This window comes from Chelonia mydas, chromosome 8 (genome assembly GCF_015237465.2).
Source record: "Chelonia mydas isolate rCheMyd1 chromosome 8, rCheMyd1.pri.v2, whole genome shotgun sequence".
In the NCBI taxonomy this organism is placed as follows: domain Eukaryota; kingdom Metazoa; phylum Chordata; order Testudines; family Cheloniidae; genus Chelonia; species Chelonia mydas.
This window is the reverse complement of record NC_057854.1, coordinates 93,615,993-93,629,042: the sequence shown is the minus strand read 5'-3', so window position 1 is coordinate 93,629,042 and position 13,050 is coordinate 93,615,993. Positions and strand designations below refer to the sequence as shown.

Here is a 13,050-nt window from a genome sequence, read left to right as displayed (position 1 = left end):
TGCTCCTTGCCAACTGGCTTAAACAATAACTTAATTAGCTATGTATATCAACTCTCAACATCTGTAACCAGCAAAATTTACAACCAGAAATAAAGAGGAGTAACCTTCTCTACATTGAAAGACATTTAGGTTCTTGTATTACTGCTATGTGGACAGGCAAAATTCATTATCTGTAATAGCTGCCCTTATAACCAGATTAAACACAAAGGCATCAATTTCATATTCCTTGACCGGAGGGTGGGCTCCCTCCCTTCCATTGCAGTAGCCTTTCCTCCTAGACGAATTGGCAGCATTCAGACAAAACCCACCCTTTCAAATTCAAAAGCTGGAGTTCATGCATATACAGATCTCCATTCCCCGCCCCACCCTCCAGCACTGAAAAACTCAACACCAGTTCCCTGGCTGCTGTTCATGGATTCCTGGCTGGTCACTTGCTGGCAGGAGTGCTACTTATATAGCCCCCATTAATGTATCTAGCCTCACAAATTTCTCTGAGGTAGGGAAATTACCACCATCCCTATTTTACAAATGGGGAGGGATGAGGGACAGAGACTTAGCAATCTTTCCCCAAGGTCACAGGAAGTTGGGTGGAATGGGGGAGCTGGGCTAGCACCCTAACCACCAGTCCATCCTTCCTCTCCCAAAGGAAGTGACCTGCGTGATCACATGGTGCTACGATCACGTCTATTTCATTACAACTAAAAATATGTCCGTACTTTCCTAAAGTTACTTTTCCATGTGTGCATGTTATACAAACAAGGACAGGAGGGGAGGTAGCATGTGTGGTCATGAGCAGGAGGGAGGTAATGTACAAGACACCATGAAGATATGGTGCACACAACTGAAGCCATCTGCTGCAAACGCTGGAGAGAAGGAAGGGTCCTGAGGATCAAATTATTGTTTTTGCAATAATAAAAGAACCTGGTCCACGAGCTATGTACTTGTTTTCCATTTCTGGATGATGGAAGGAACCGTGGGATGGAAGGATGGGGATGGTTTCATGTTCACCTATTTCAAATGCATGTTCCCGAAACAGAGATTGCAATACAAACCTGCCTCTCCCTGGTTTTCTATAAATTCTGTCCAATGGTCTGCCCATATGACAAGAGTTTCAAAGGGGTCTCAGAACTGAAACGGAGAGGTGCCACTTACAAAAAGATCCAAAGAAGTCGCAGATTCTGCAGGCTGAGTGCACTGCCTGCACCTTGGGCTCCTTGCATCTCTCCGTCCCACACACAAGCTCTCTGCCCCTTGATTTCAGGGACATGCTGCAACCCTCTGCCCATGCCAGAGTCTGTGTGCCCCCGCCCCCACGTTCCCTGCTCTCCAACATGCTAGGGTCCTCCTCCTTCCCCCAATGCCACGGGCTCTCCCTTGCCAGGGTGCTTCACTATTCCACTATGCCAGGACCGTGCATGTGACCCGTGACCCATGACCCTCTCTCCCCCTTCTTCCATTTACTGAAGTCCTCCATCTGTCCCCCATATGTCAATTCTGAGGTCTCTTAATTCTCAGGGCTCTGTATGTGGCCCTATTCCACACACCCCATTATTCTTTTATCCTCCCTTTCAGCAGGTCACTAAATTCAATAGGATTCTGACCACCAACACACAGAACATTCCCTGAGATGCTGAATTGATCGGATGTGACATTTCACCATCCCTGTGTTACATCCAAACAGCACCGTGCCTTCGAGTCGGCAGAGTTTGTAAGTCTTACGCTCAACAGCGCAATGTTACCCCAATGATGTTTAAAAATCTTATACTGAAGGTGAGAAAGGGCAAAAATACTTGTTTTCCAAGCTGCTAATTAACATACCGTGGCCCTTCGGGGGCGGGGGAGAGGGGGGAATAGTTCTGTTCCTGATTGTGTGTTCTTCATGGGAATGATGAATGAGCCCTTGTGTAACGAAGATTCAAACAATACTATTTCACCTCCCCAATCATTTCCTACAAGGCATGTTCGCTACAAATCAGCAAGCCAAGTAGTGATAGCCTGTTATTTTCATCAGATTACGCTAAAGTGAACACTGCACTCAGAGCCTTCTTCCACCCAGAATAAACCATGTGCTTGAGTGAACTAACTCGCTGAACAGTCCCCTAATTGCTTCCCTCCCCCGCCCCAAACCGATCAATATATTTGTAACAAAAGGAAGGAGACACACGAGTACAACTAGTTGCTGAGAGGGGGACCAAAAGGGAGAAGTATGCCATCCAATTCCATCATTTCCAGCAACAAGACAACGGACCGCAGGAGCTACAAACACCCTAGAACATACTAAAACTGGACAATGCGGAGAGCAAACCGAGATGAAGCAACATTAAAAGTTAAAATTAATTAGCTGGCACACTGACAGAGAATCCATTGTACTGCACAATGAAGCAATCGAAAGTGCAAAGGCTTTATATAAGTAATGCTGAAAACTCCTTAATGACTGCAGGTAAAGATAGACGCACTGTTAAGACATGCCATGACACCAACCAGGCTCCAAGAGAAGCAAGAGTAACGCTTCTTTTAACACAACCTCGTAAAGCTCGTCTGTGTTGGGTCCCATAAGGCTTTAAAGAAAAAAGCCTGGATGGGAAAATACGAATAGTGTTCACCCCAGCCCAGCGTTCCAGGACTCACCCTGAGAGCAGCACCTTCGTGAAAAAGGGCTTTGAAACTTGGTTGAAGGTTTCCTCCTGGCCTCCAGACACCCCAGTATTGCATTACTCACTATATTTCTGATCAAGTCACTACAGTATCACTGATTTTTCAAGGTGGGCAACAATACAGGCCTGGGATAAGACCTCACACACAAAATCCATAGGAACAAAGTTAGTTTCAGGTGGCAGCCCACATCCTTTTATTAAATGGTGCCACTTCAGTCCCCAATACCCACTCTCTCTGCCATGAAACAAAAACCATGTATCTTCGGTACTCCTGTGGCCCCTATTACCACAGCAATGAGCACCTCACTATGATGTATTTATCCTCACCATCCCTGTGATGCAAGCAAGTACAATCATCCCCATATAGCGAGAGGAAACTGAGGCACAGGGCCTTTAAGTGGCTTGCCCATGGTCACAGACGTAACTGAATCTGGGTCTCCCAGACTAGCACCCTAACCACTATTCCATCGATCCTCGCCTAAAGGTTATTTTCCTACATGTATGACTTGGCAAGAATCTCAGGCCTCAGAATTACTCTAAGGCTGTAGATGAAGCGATTTACACAGCCAAGATGATGAAGTCAAGACAGCAATGAGATGTAGACAGCCATCATTGACATACCAGTCATAAGGCAATTACGAACTTGTCCCCAGCTTCTACAGTGAAATGAGCTCTGGTTGTCAAAGAGGGTTGGAGGAGGAGTACCCAAGCAACTAAAAGAGTGGGAAACATCTTTTTCACTACAAACTGCCCCCAACTGCAGACATTTCCACTTTCTCTAACCAGGACTTCGATGTACACAGTAAGCACCTTTGAAAGACTTGAGAGAAGGTAGATAGTCATGTCAAAAAAGAAAGAATCTTTTGAGCAGTGATCTGTATCAATGGAGCAGGAAGCCCAGAGGTGGCATCTTTTCAAGTGTTAAGGATGATCACCAGCAGTATAAAAATGGCCATACTGGGGCAGACCAAAGATCCATCTACCCCAGTATCCTGTCTTCTGACAGTGGCCAATGCCAGGTGCCCCAGAGGGAATGAACAGAACAGGTAATCAAGTGATCCATCCCCTGTCACTCATTCCCAGCTTCTAGCAAACAGAGGTTAGGGACACCATCCCTGCCCATCCTGGCTAATAGCCATTGATGGACTGATCCTGCATGAATTTATCTAGTTCTTTTTTGAATCCTGTTATAGTCTTGGCCTTCACAACATCCTCTGGCAAGGAGTTCCACAGGCCGACTGTGCGTTGGGTGAAGAAATACTTCCCTTTGTTTTAAACCTGCTGCCTATTAAGTTCACTTGGTGACCCCCTAGTTCTTGTGTTATGAGGAGGAGTAAATGACACTTCCTTACTTTCTCCACACCAGTCAGAATTTTATAGACCTCTATCATATCCTCCCCCCCATTAGTCATCTCTTTTCCAAGCTGAAAAGTCCCAGTCTTATTAACCTTTCCTCATATGGAAGCCATTCCATACCCCTAATAATTTTTTGTTGCCCTTTTCTGAACCTTTTCCAATGTATCTTTTTTGAGAAGGGGCGACCACATCTGCATGCAGTATTCAAGTTGTGGGCATACTATGGATTTATATAGAGGCAATACGATATTTTCTGTCTTATTATCTATCCCTTTCTTAATGATGCCCAACTTTGTTTGCTTTTTTGACTGCCACTGCACACTGAATGGATGTTTTCAGAGAACTATCCACAATGACTCCAAGTTCTCTTTCTCGAGTGGTAACAGCTAACTTAGACCCCATCATTTTATGTTTGTCTAAAAGCAATCAAGTAGCTGAGTTGCATATTGCACAGGGTTTCTTGCACCTTCTTGCAGCATCTGGTACTGGCCATCGGACTAGATGGGACCTTGATTCTGATCCAATCTGGCAGTTCCTACATTCACAAAGCAATAGCCAAGGCCACTTCCTACCTTATGCAGCAACAGATAGCCCTCTTGCCCTCCGAAAATGGTTGTGACATCCCTAATGCTATGTTGCCTCACACAGAGAAACATCTAAGAAGGAGCCGTTCCACGCTGAATGGGTAACATGGGAACTGCTGAGTGGAACTGCTCATCTAGTAACCCAGTATTGAGATGTAGCCAGATGTGTCAGAGGAGAAATGGAGAATCCTGCAATGTACACTTGAAAGAGCAGCAAGACCTTGAAGTGGGCCCAGAACCTAGATGGAAGCTACAGTCCCAACTCAGAGCCCCCGCAGGAAGCAAGGGAAAACACCACAGCACGCTGCACATCAGGGAGGGAGGCTGGGAAAAAAGGAGAAACTCCTTCTGTTCTACCAACTGCAACTGGCTGGCACTTGAGAGACATTGGCTGGCTCCCGAAACAGCCACGTCTGGTCACTCAGCTGGAGAGAAGGTCGCCAGGGAGCAGGTGCAAATGGCAGAGAAACTTACAGAACAAAGCCACACTTCAGGACTGCTTTATCATGTGTGTCAAAACTCATGCTGAGGTTACTCCGCCAATTCAAAGTGGCAACTCCGTCACAGTTCAGGCTCTCACATAAAAGAGAATGGCTTCACCTTGCGATCCTGCAGGCAGATGGGCACAGGCTCCAGGAGACAGAACCCTTCTATGTGATTTACACACAGACCCCATCTGCGCCTCTCTTGATTGGAGGGGGAGGAGGAGAGAAGGAAAGGAGAAGGGAAGAGCCTACAATTAAACGCCTTACTTTTCAGGCATGAATCCATGCCAGTAGGGACACAGGAATCTGGTCACTTCCACACAGCCTCCCCAGACCCAGTCTTCCCCCTCCCCTCCATGATGAGACCAGAAGACACTAGCACTGGGAAAAGAGTTACATCAGTAATGCTCAGGGCAGCCATCATCTCCATTGCAACTGCCAGGAATGAAGGACATGCTGCTGCTTTGCCGAGTCCCATCACTGGGCACTGGGTCTCCCTGGCACGCAGTGATGGAACAGTGGGGTAAATCACCAGTCACATACACCAGGCAGCTAGCACTGCCACTCGGACACTGGCTGCTCCACCTACTCACCCAAACTGCCCCCACTAGCAGCTGCAGCTCCATCAGGGGCAGGGGCTTCCCACAGAAGGTGGTGGGAGCCCTGCGCGTTACATAGTCCATTCAGCACCATCCTTTTTCTACTGAGGGCCAAGAGGAAAAGTCTGAGGAGTCAAACGAAAGGCGGAGATCTAAGGCCTCTGAGCCGATACCTTCTGCTGCCAACTAGAAGAACCCACAGCTATCTAGGTGCATGTGAGAAGTTGTGTTTGATGGGGGTGGAGGTGTGTAAAAGGCAGGACACTGCTCATCACCATTTTGTTAGCCCAAAGGAGAAAGACTAGTCCAACTCAGCAAGAAGCTTGTCTGTTGGCTCTAAGTGGCAGACCACTTCTCAGCCTCACCTCCCCGTTAGCCATTCCTTTGGCCTGAATGCCCTACTGATGCCAACCTGCTTCCTGTCACGTGAGGCAGTGGATTACTCACAGCAACAGAAAAATCCCTTCCGGCACAGCGAGGCTGCTGCAGTGCCAGTGTAGATGTGGCCTTGGTCAGTCCAGAGCAAGGGGTTTTCAAACATGCAGCTGTACTCAGCCTTCAGAAGAAAAAGAGGCTTTGCTTGGTACATAGCTGGGCTCCAGCCACCATTTCCACTTACAGTGTGCCCCATCTCACGTTGGGAGAGGTGGCCCCTGAACTGCAAATAAAAACCTGCTGACCCCAAACAGACAGGCTACAGCATTTTCTGCAAGGAAGCCCCCCTTGCTGCTGCTAATTTTGTTCATTGGAAAAAGGCCCTTCTTTCCCCTTATCCCTTTAACCTAATTGCTCTGTCCAAGCAACTAACTGGCTAAACTGAGCTACATTCCTTACAGTAAATAAGACGCACTTTCATGCACTCACCTGGCAAAGCAGACAGGAGGGTTCATTTGACTAGCTGCCATTCTGAGCTAGCACTATCTATTGCATCCAGTACTTTCATTGTGTAACACCCTTAGCACCTTGCAAAACAAGAAATTATGCTCATTTTGCAGAATGGGAAGTAGAGGCAACAGAATGAAGTGGTTTGCCAAAGCCCATGCAGAGAGTCAGTGCCACAGTCTGAGTTAGAACCCAGGAGCCCCTGGCCCAATCCATCCTGCCCCGCTGCCTGGAAATCATCCATTCCACATTACTCACCCCCTGGGCCAAACAGCAGAACCGTAAGTGTTCCTCATCGCCCTGTCCATAGCACATTTCTAGAGTATGCCAGAGCTAAGCTACAGACTGTAGCCAAACAGAACTTAAATTTCAAGTTTATTTGCGGTAGCTTTGCCTTTCAAATGTAATAATTTGGATTAGCAACCAGGACTTGCAAAAACATCTTTCAGATAAGAAAGCCAACACTGAAAGCTACACACTGTTTTAAGAGCAAGTTAAACACCCCCTCTTCCCCTGGGGTAGGATGTGCCGCTGGACATGTCCCCTTGCAAGGCAGGTTTCACTTACAAGTGTTCAGGTAAGACAGCACTAGCTAGAACACATCCTCTGCTTTGAAAGCTTATTTGTATTTAGAAAAATCATCAGAGGTACAAGCTCAGCCTTGTGAAGCTCCATAAAGTAAACTCCGAAGCAAAAACGGCTCGGGGGAAAAAATTGTTACAGGCAGTAAAAGATGGGAAGCAAAAGCAGATTTTCACTACAAAAAGCTCCTGCATCCTGGGGGGATAAACGTTCAAGATCAAATATTTAAGGGTTTACACACACACATTTTTTTTAAAAAACGTTAGCATAAGGCACAGCCAGAGGTCTTCCTTTGGACTTTATCTTGACACGACAGGCTGCAGAGTCACTGCCTTTATAAGAGACATCAGGAGCGGCTAAAAACCCCATCCCTTGGCAACCAGGCTGTCTCCCTTGTGGACCTCCTCCTGCCCTCTGAGTGAAAACAAACCCAGATGACAGCTCTAGTAGCAGCACCAGGCAGAAGCGTATGTCAGCAGGATGGCACGAATGAACTGCGTGGGTTGAAGCAACACTGCACACAGCCAGCACCCAACAGCAGAAGTGGCAGAGCCCGTAAAAAAAAAAAAAAAAAAAAAAAAATCTGCATTTTCTGTAGATTTCTTTGTGCTCCCACCGCCTCCCTTCCCTTCCCCCACCTTAATCCCCAGGGCAACAATCAGTTATGCAAATAAGCCCTGCCCCCATTCCTTCCACACGCCAGTCTAACTGCTCCGCATCTGCGCCACGTCCTTTGCTCACAAGCCACAGTGTTTCTATTGTTCGGCCCATGCAAACTCTATGCCACAAATGTTCCCTTTCGAATCGCGATCATCTCCATCTCTCGCTTTCCATCAGAGCACCTCTGCAGATTTAACCTAGTCTTTATTTTAAACAGGATTTATAAGGAAAAAAAAATCATCAATGTTCTAACGAGGTAGATGCCCCCATCAAGCCATGCACAAATTTAACCCATTATAAGCACCACACAGAAACTAGGAGGAAAGCTTCATTAAAAAAAAATCCTTGACCTTAGCAAAGAAATAAAATACCACAGTTTGCTCATTAGGATTTCATGATGGACGTTCCACTCCTAATGGAAGTCCAGTGCCCAGCACCATACTTCTGACTTGGCAGAACCAATAGATTTCATATTGGGAAAGCGACCAGAAACAACATTTATTTACAACCCCTCCACATGGATGAGACACACACCGCAGCTATTAGAGGGTGCTAAACCAGGTTTTTTTAACCATGCCCTTCAGACTCCAATGGAGAAAGTTGGCAAACTGATCTTAAAATAAAAGGGGTTCAAAATACAGACAATGGATCTTAAACTTTTCATATTTTTGTAGTTCATAAAAAAGGGATGCAGATTTAATGTTCTGGTTTCAAAATTAAGTCAAACATCCAGGTTATGGTTCGGTTTTGTTATTTTAAACCTGAGCTTATTGGAAGTAAAAATATTAAAAGTTTCTAAGGAAAAGGAAAAAGAATAATCAACATTGGGCACCCAAAAGTCACCCCCCCCCCCCCGAGAGAGGAGACTTGTGCTTTTAAAACCACACTAGCACTATTCAAACTGAAATGCAAATGCAAGTATCAGCCTGGTGAAGGTAAACTCTGAACAGCCGCCTGACAAGCTATTGCTCACTTGAGTATTTCTCCTTAGACAAACAGTGTACAGATGTAGATTCCCTAACCTGTGTCCAGTCTGAAACATCAATATGCCAAAGAGAAATCTACAGATATAAAAACTGAAGACTTATGGTGTCAATAACCTCAATTTGTACTACAGCTTCCATCACCGCTTCTACCAGCCAAAGCAGTGCCTGCTCTGTGAAGAGAAACGAATCCCAAGCAGATAAAGCCGAGACAGAAATCAACTTTTAAAAACCATCTGTCTTTTCATGGCAATTTCCATGAATTAAGAGGAGTGACGAAGGCAGGCAGTCCTGCGGGTCAGAAGAGCGTTGGATGGCTCCATGCAAAGCATTATTCTCCCTGTCAAGCCCAGCACCATTTCACTAGCCTCTCTGTCCCCCACCACTTTGCTCTGCACACGGGGAGTCCCATTATTCCAACACAAGCAGTGTCCACCAACACACGTTTAACCTTTACATCTTTGGCCGAAGACTGGATTTTCCCCTCTTCCTTTAACACAAAGCACACAGGCCCAACAACAAAAGAAACTCACCACTGCAGTACCTTAGCGCTCCTGCAGATGGACCTGTGTCACCCTCTACTTCCACAGCGTTACCCAACCAGCTTCAGTGCCCTCAGCATGTCTGCTGCCCAGAATCAGCTAAGTGAAACTTTCCGTGCCTAAGCCCACACCTAACACTTAGATCGACCTAGCCACATTGGCTCAGGGCTGTGAAAAACGTTGCACTGTGTGTGACGTAGTGAAGTTGCCCTGAGCTCCAGTGTAGACACAAATGGCAGCATTCCACCTGCGGCCTGGCAATCTAGCTACAGCCTCTCCGAGAGGTGGATTAACTACATTGATGGAAAACCCCATTCTGTCGACAAAGGCAAGGTCAACACTACTGGGCTGTAGCTGTGCTGTTGTAATGTAGACATATTCTCAGTCTCTAAGTTTCACTTTAGCCTTCACTGGGTGGAAGGGGGCACAGCACACAAGGGGCTGAGAGCCCCGCTGCGACGCTGGGCATCTCTGAGGAGTGCAAAAGCACTGTAGGCAGCGAAGTGAAGGCTTAGGTTAATAAACTCCTCAGGTCCACTGCATGCACACAACACAGGGCTGGAGCAGCTTGGGAGAGGAAGGCTGCAGGGCAGGCGAAATGGGGATAAAGAGGACAGGAAGGAAATGATGCTCTAGTCATATAAAAACGGGGAAGGAAGTCTTAGGTTTTCCAACAGACTAATCCACATGAGTTTGAAGGAGAAAAGCACAAGGTTTTCAGTACGCACCCATCCTCACCTTGCAGTCCCCCACCCCAACCTCCCACCCCACTCCCTTTGCCAAAGCCAACAATGCCCTGTCACTGAGAACAGGCCCCACTCTCACCAGCTCCTTGGCAGGTAGATTCACTGTTGATGCAAGTGGCAAAGATCAGACGTTCAAAGCCGCGGACCTTTGTTTATTTTGAGAAGAGAAATGTTCCTGTCAAGTCAGGGCCGGGCCAGAAGGGGATGCTTTCTACACCGGGGAGAGGGGAAGTCAGCCAAAGCCACATTCTGCTAGAATCTTGAAAAGTGCTTTAATGATGCAACTCCACATGGTGAGGAGAGAGCACAGTATTCATTCCCAACACCCCTGTTCTGCTCCGTGCTTGCGCCCCAGACCGTGCACCGTTGTGATCTCAAAAGGCACAAACTCCTGCTCATCCTCAAGCAGGGTGTGTAATTTAACTTTCTGGTCAGAAAATAAAAGATGTGCTAATTCAGTAAAGCCAAGGATCCTAACCTCTAAACTGCACAGTGTGCTGAACTGGTAAGGCAGCGGCTACTCCTTGCTCCTCCCATCCTGCTGTATCAGGGCTTAAGCTTGCTACAAACCTCACTCTCAGCAAGTCACCAGGGTAAAACACATCACCCCTCCCCCACAGTTAGCAGTATACCAACAGCGTTTTCAGTTTAAAGAAACAGCAGCACTCCCATCTCTGGCTCTGTTTGGGGGGTTGTTGTTTTTTTAAAAAGGCTTTCAATATTCTTCCCTTAACTCCCCTTCCACCCTCAATTCTGAATCTCGCAGCCTTTCACCACGAGGTGATCACAGATGAACTGAGCGGGGAAAGTGCTCACTAAGTTAACGATCTTCACAATTGTTCTGCGACCTGAATCAGTTATCGGGCACAATTATCGCTTCAACAACCCTGTTACAAGCCCTGCAGACCCACTCATTTCTGCTCATATAAATCGTGGCAGATTACAACATATAGGTCTGTTTACTCAGAACCTGGTGAGCAGGTTTCAAATGCCAACTCCTGACAAAAGAAGCCAGCAAGTGACAAATGTGATCTGAATTTTACCTAGTTATGGCTGTGCTGTGACAGATTAGCTGACTCATGGGAAGGGGTTTGCATAGGTTGTCTGAAAAGCTGCATCCACTCACTCCCCGGATGGACAAAAGCTATTTGGTAGGCATGGATAGAAGAGGGAAAGCTGGAACAACTAGCAGAAGGTTCAGAAGCAATCTGGTTTCTTTCTACATGTCCTATAAAGGTTATGAAATGCACAATTACACACCGTTGCCCCCTGGGGTTGGTGGATTATTTTAAAAATGGCAAATCAGAAGGGGTACTTTCCACTTTCCCCAAAGGTATGAAGAGATTGTACAAACTGACAAGTATTTTCAACTAAAATGACACCCTACCATTGTTATAATGTATTACTTCTTGTTGGAGCACCTGAAGGGTCCCCTCCAGCTGAGGAGCCAGACCGCACTGTGCTGGGTGCTGTAAACACTCAGAGTCTATGCCCCAAACAGCTTACAAACTACATGGAGAAGTCAGAGGAAAATCAAAGACAGAAAGGGGAAGGTCACACAACAGGTCATCAGCAGCACAACTGGGAACACAGCCTATGTCTGCCAAGTATCAAGTCAGTGCTCTGCTCACTAGATCACACCGCCCCGTAATAAAAGAGCATGGGTCGCAGAGCGTTTACAATCTGCATAGGCAAGCGTTTCTCCCCTTGCATTCACTCACCAGCGGTTTGGAACTGAAAAGGAAAAAAGGCCAGCAACCAGCTCTCTTGACAAAGTACTCTTTTTTCTTTTTTCCCCCGGAAGGGGGAGTTCAAGTCACTTTTGATTCTACCGTAATTGGTAAATAAAATCACAAGCACCAGCAACGTGTCAAAAGTTTATGCTTTTAAAGGACAAGCTCCACTCTGAGGCTCCTACTAAATAGCAGGAACGGTTATCACAAAATGAACTGTATCTGTGGTTCTTGGGAGATGAAACCTCAAGAAAGCCATCCAACTGCACAGTGCATCCAAAGCCATTTGTCAGGCGTTAACACTCAGACACCCAACATTTGATGTTTAGTTGCGCAAGAATGTATAGAACCAAGGCAGTTCTATGTCCGTTCTCTCGCAGCTGGACTACAGTCAATTGGATAAACCAGTTTCAGCATTAGGTTTCTCTCCTCTCCCATTCTTTAATCCTTTACCTTTACATGACTCCTTAAAGAAAGGAAAATTACCCAACAGTGGTACAGACACCGCCTCTAAAACCCTGTGCACAAGCAAGGATTCTGCACAATCAGTTGCCATTTAATTTATTCAGCATCTGGGCAAAGGTTACTTTTTCTTCTGTTTTTACAGGCCGTTGCAGCTGCAGCACACAAACGCATATGCGGTATTCTAAAAACCCCGAGTATTCGGTTAGCTTCCTAGGATTGGCCTGCAGCTGTTTTCAGTGGAGCAAGAGGTGGTTTGAAAAGGGAAAATATGTAACAAAAGGTAGGAGAAAATCCAAGTTTCCAAGGTAAGGAAGGAAATGATCAGGAGAACAGGAAAGCCTCGCTCATACCGATACATGTTGCACTGACCTAACAAATCTTCAATTGCCAATCAGAGAAGCAGACACACGTTTTCTCCTGAGGGCTGTAATGCTTTGGTCTCATTTCTGTGGTTGGGTTTAGTATGTGGGTGCTGGTGGCCTGGGACACACAGGAGGTCAGACCAGCTGACCTGGTAGTCTCTTCTGGCCTTTCAACTCTAGAATGAAATTCTGCTCCCTCTGAACAAGAACCTTGCCCCACAAACACACCCTTTGCTGCACCCCTTGTAGTACCTGGCTGGCCCATACTGTTGGTTCAGAGAGCTCTCTGAGCTCCCCAATAAAAGAGGTCATCGTCACCCTGGCTTCATACGTGAACTGCATATGCACCTTCTGCTTCATTTTCTTTGTTCCTCTGAAAGGACCACAAAGGAAATGAACGAAGGCTTACAAGCTTTG

At 46.5% G+C, this 13,050-nt stretch overlaps 1 protein-coding gene across 9 annotated transcripts in view; it reads right to left on the bottom strand.

Annotated features, from left to right (window-relative positions):
* The window catches only part of SSBP3 (single stranded DNA binding protein 3), a 138,226-nt gene that overhangs the window by 108,759 nt on the left and 16,417 nt on the right, over positions 1-13,050 (bottom strand). Inside the window, exon 1 of one of the 9 annotated variants that reach the window (XM_037907809.2) lies at positions 6,819-6,890. The exons of the other annotated variants lie outside the window; for them this stretch is intronic. Coding sequence (XP_037763737.1) covers positions 6,819-6,875 — 57 coding nt within the window. The 5' untranslated portion in view covers positions 6,876-6,890. Of the gene's footprint in view, positions 1-6,818; positions 6,891-13,050 lie in introns of those variants that run through there. 9 annotated transcript variants of the gene reach the window in all.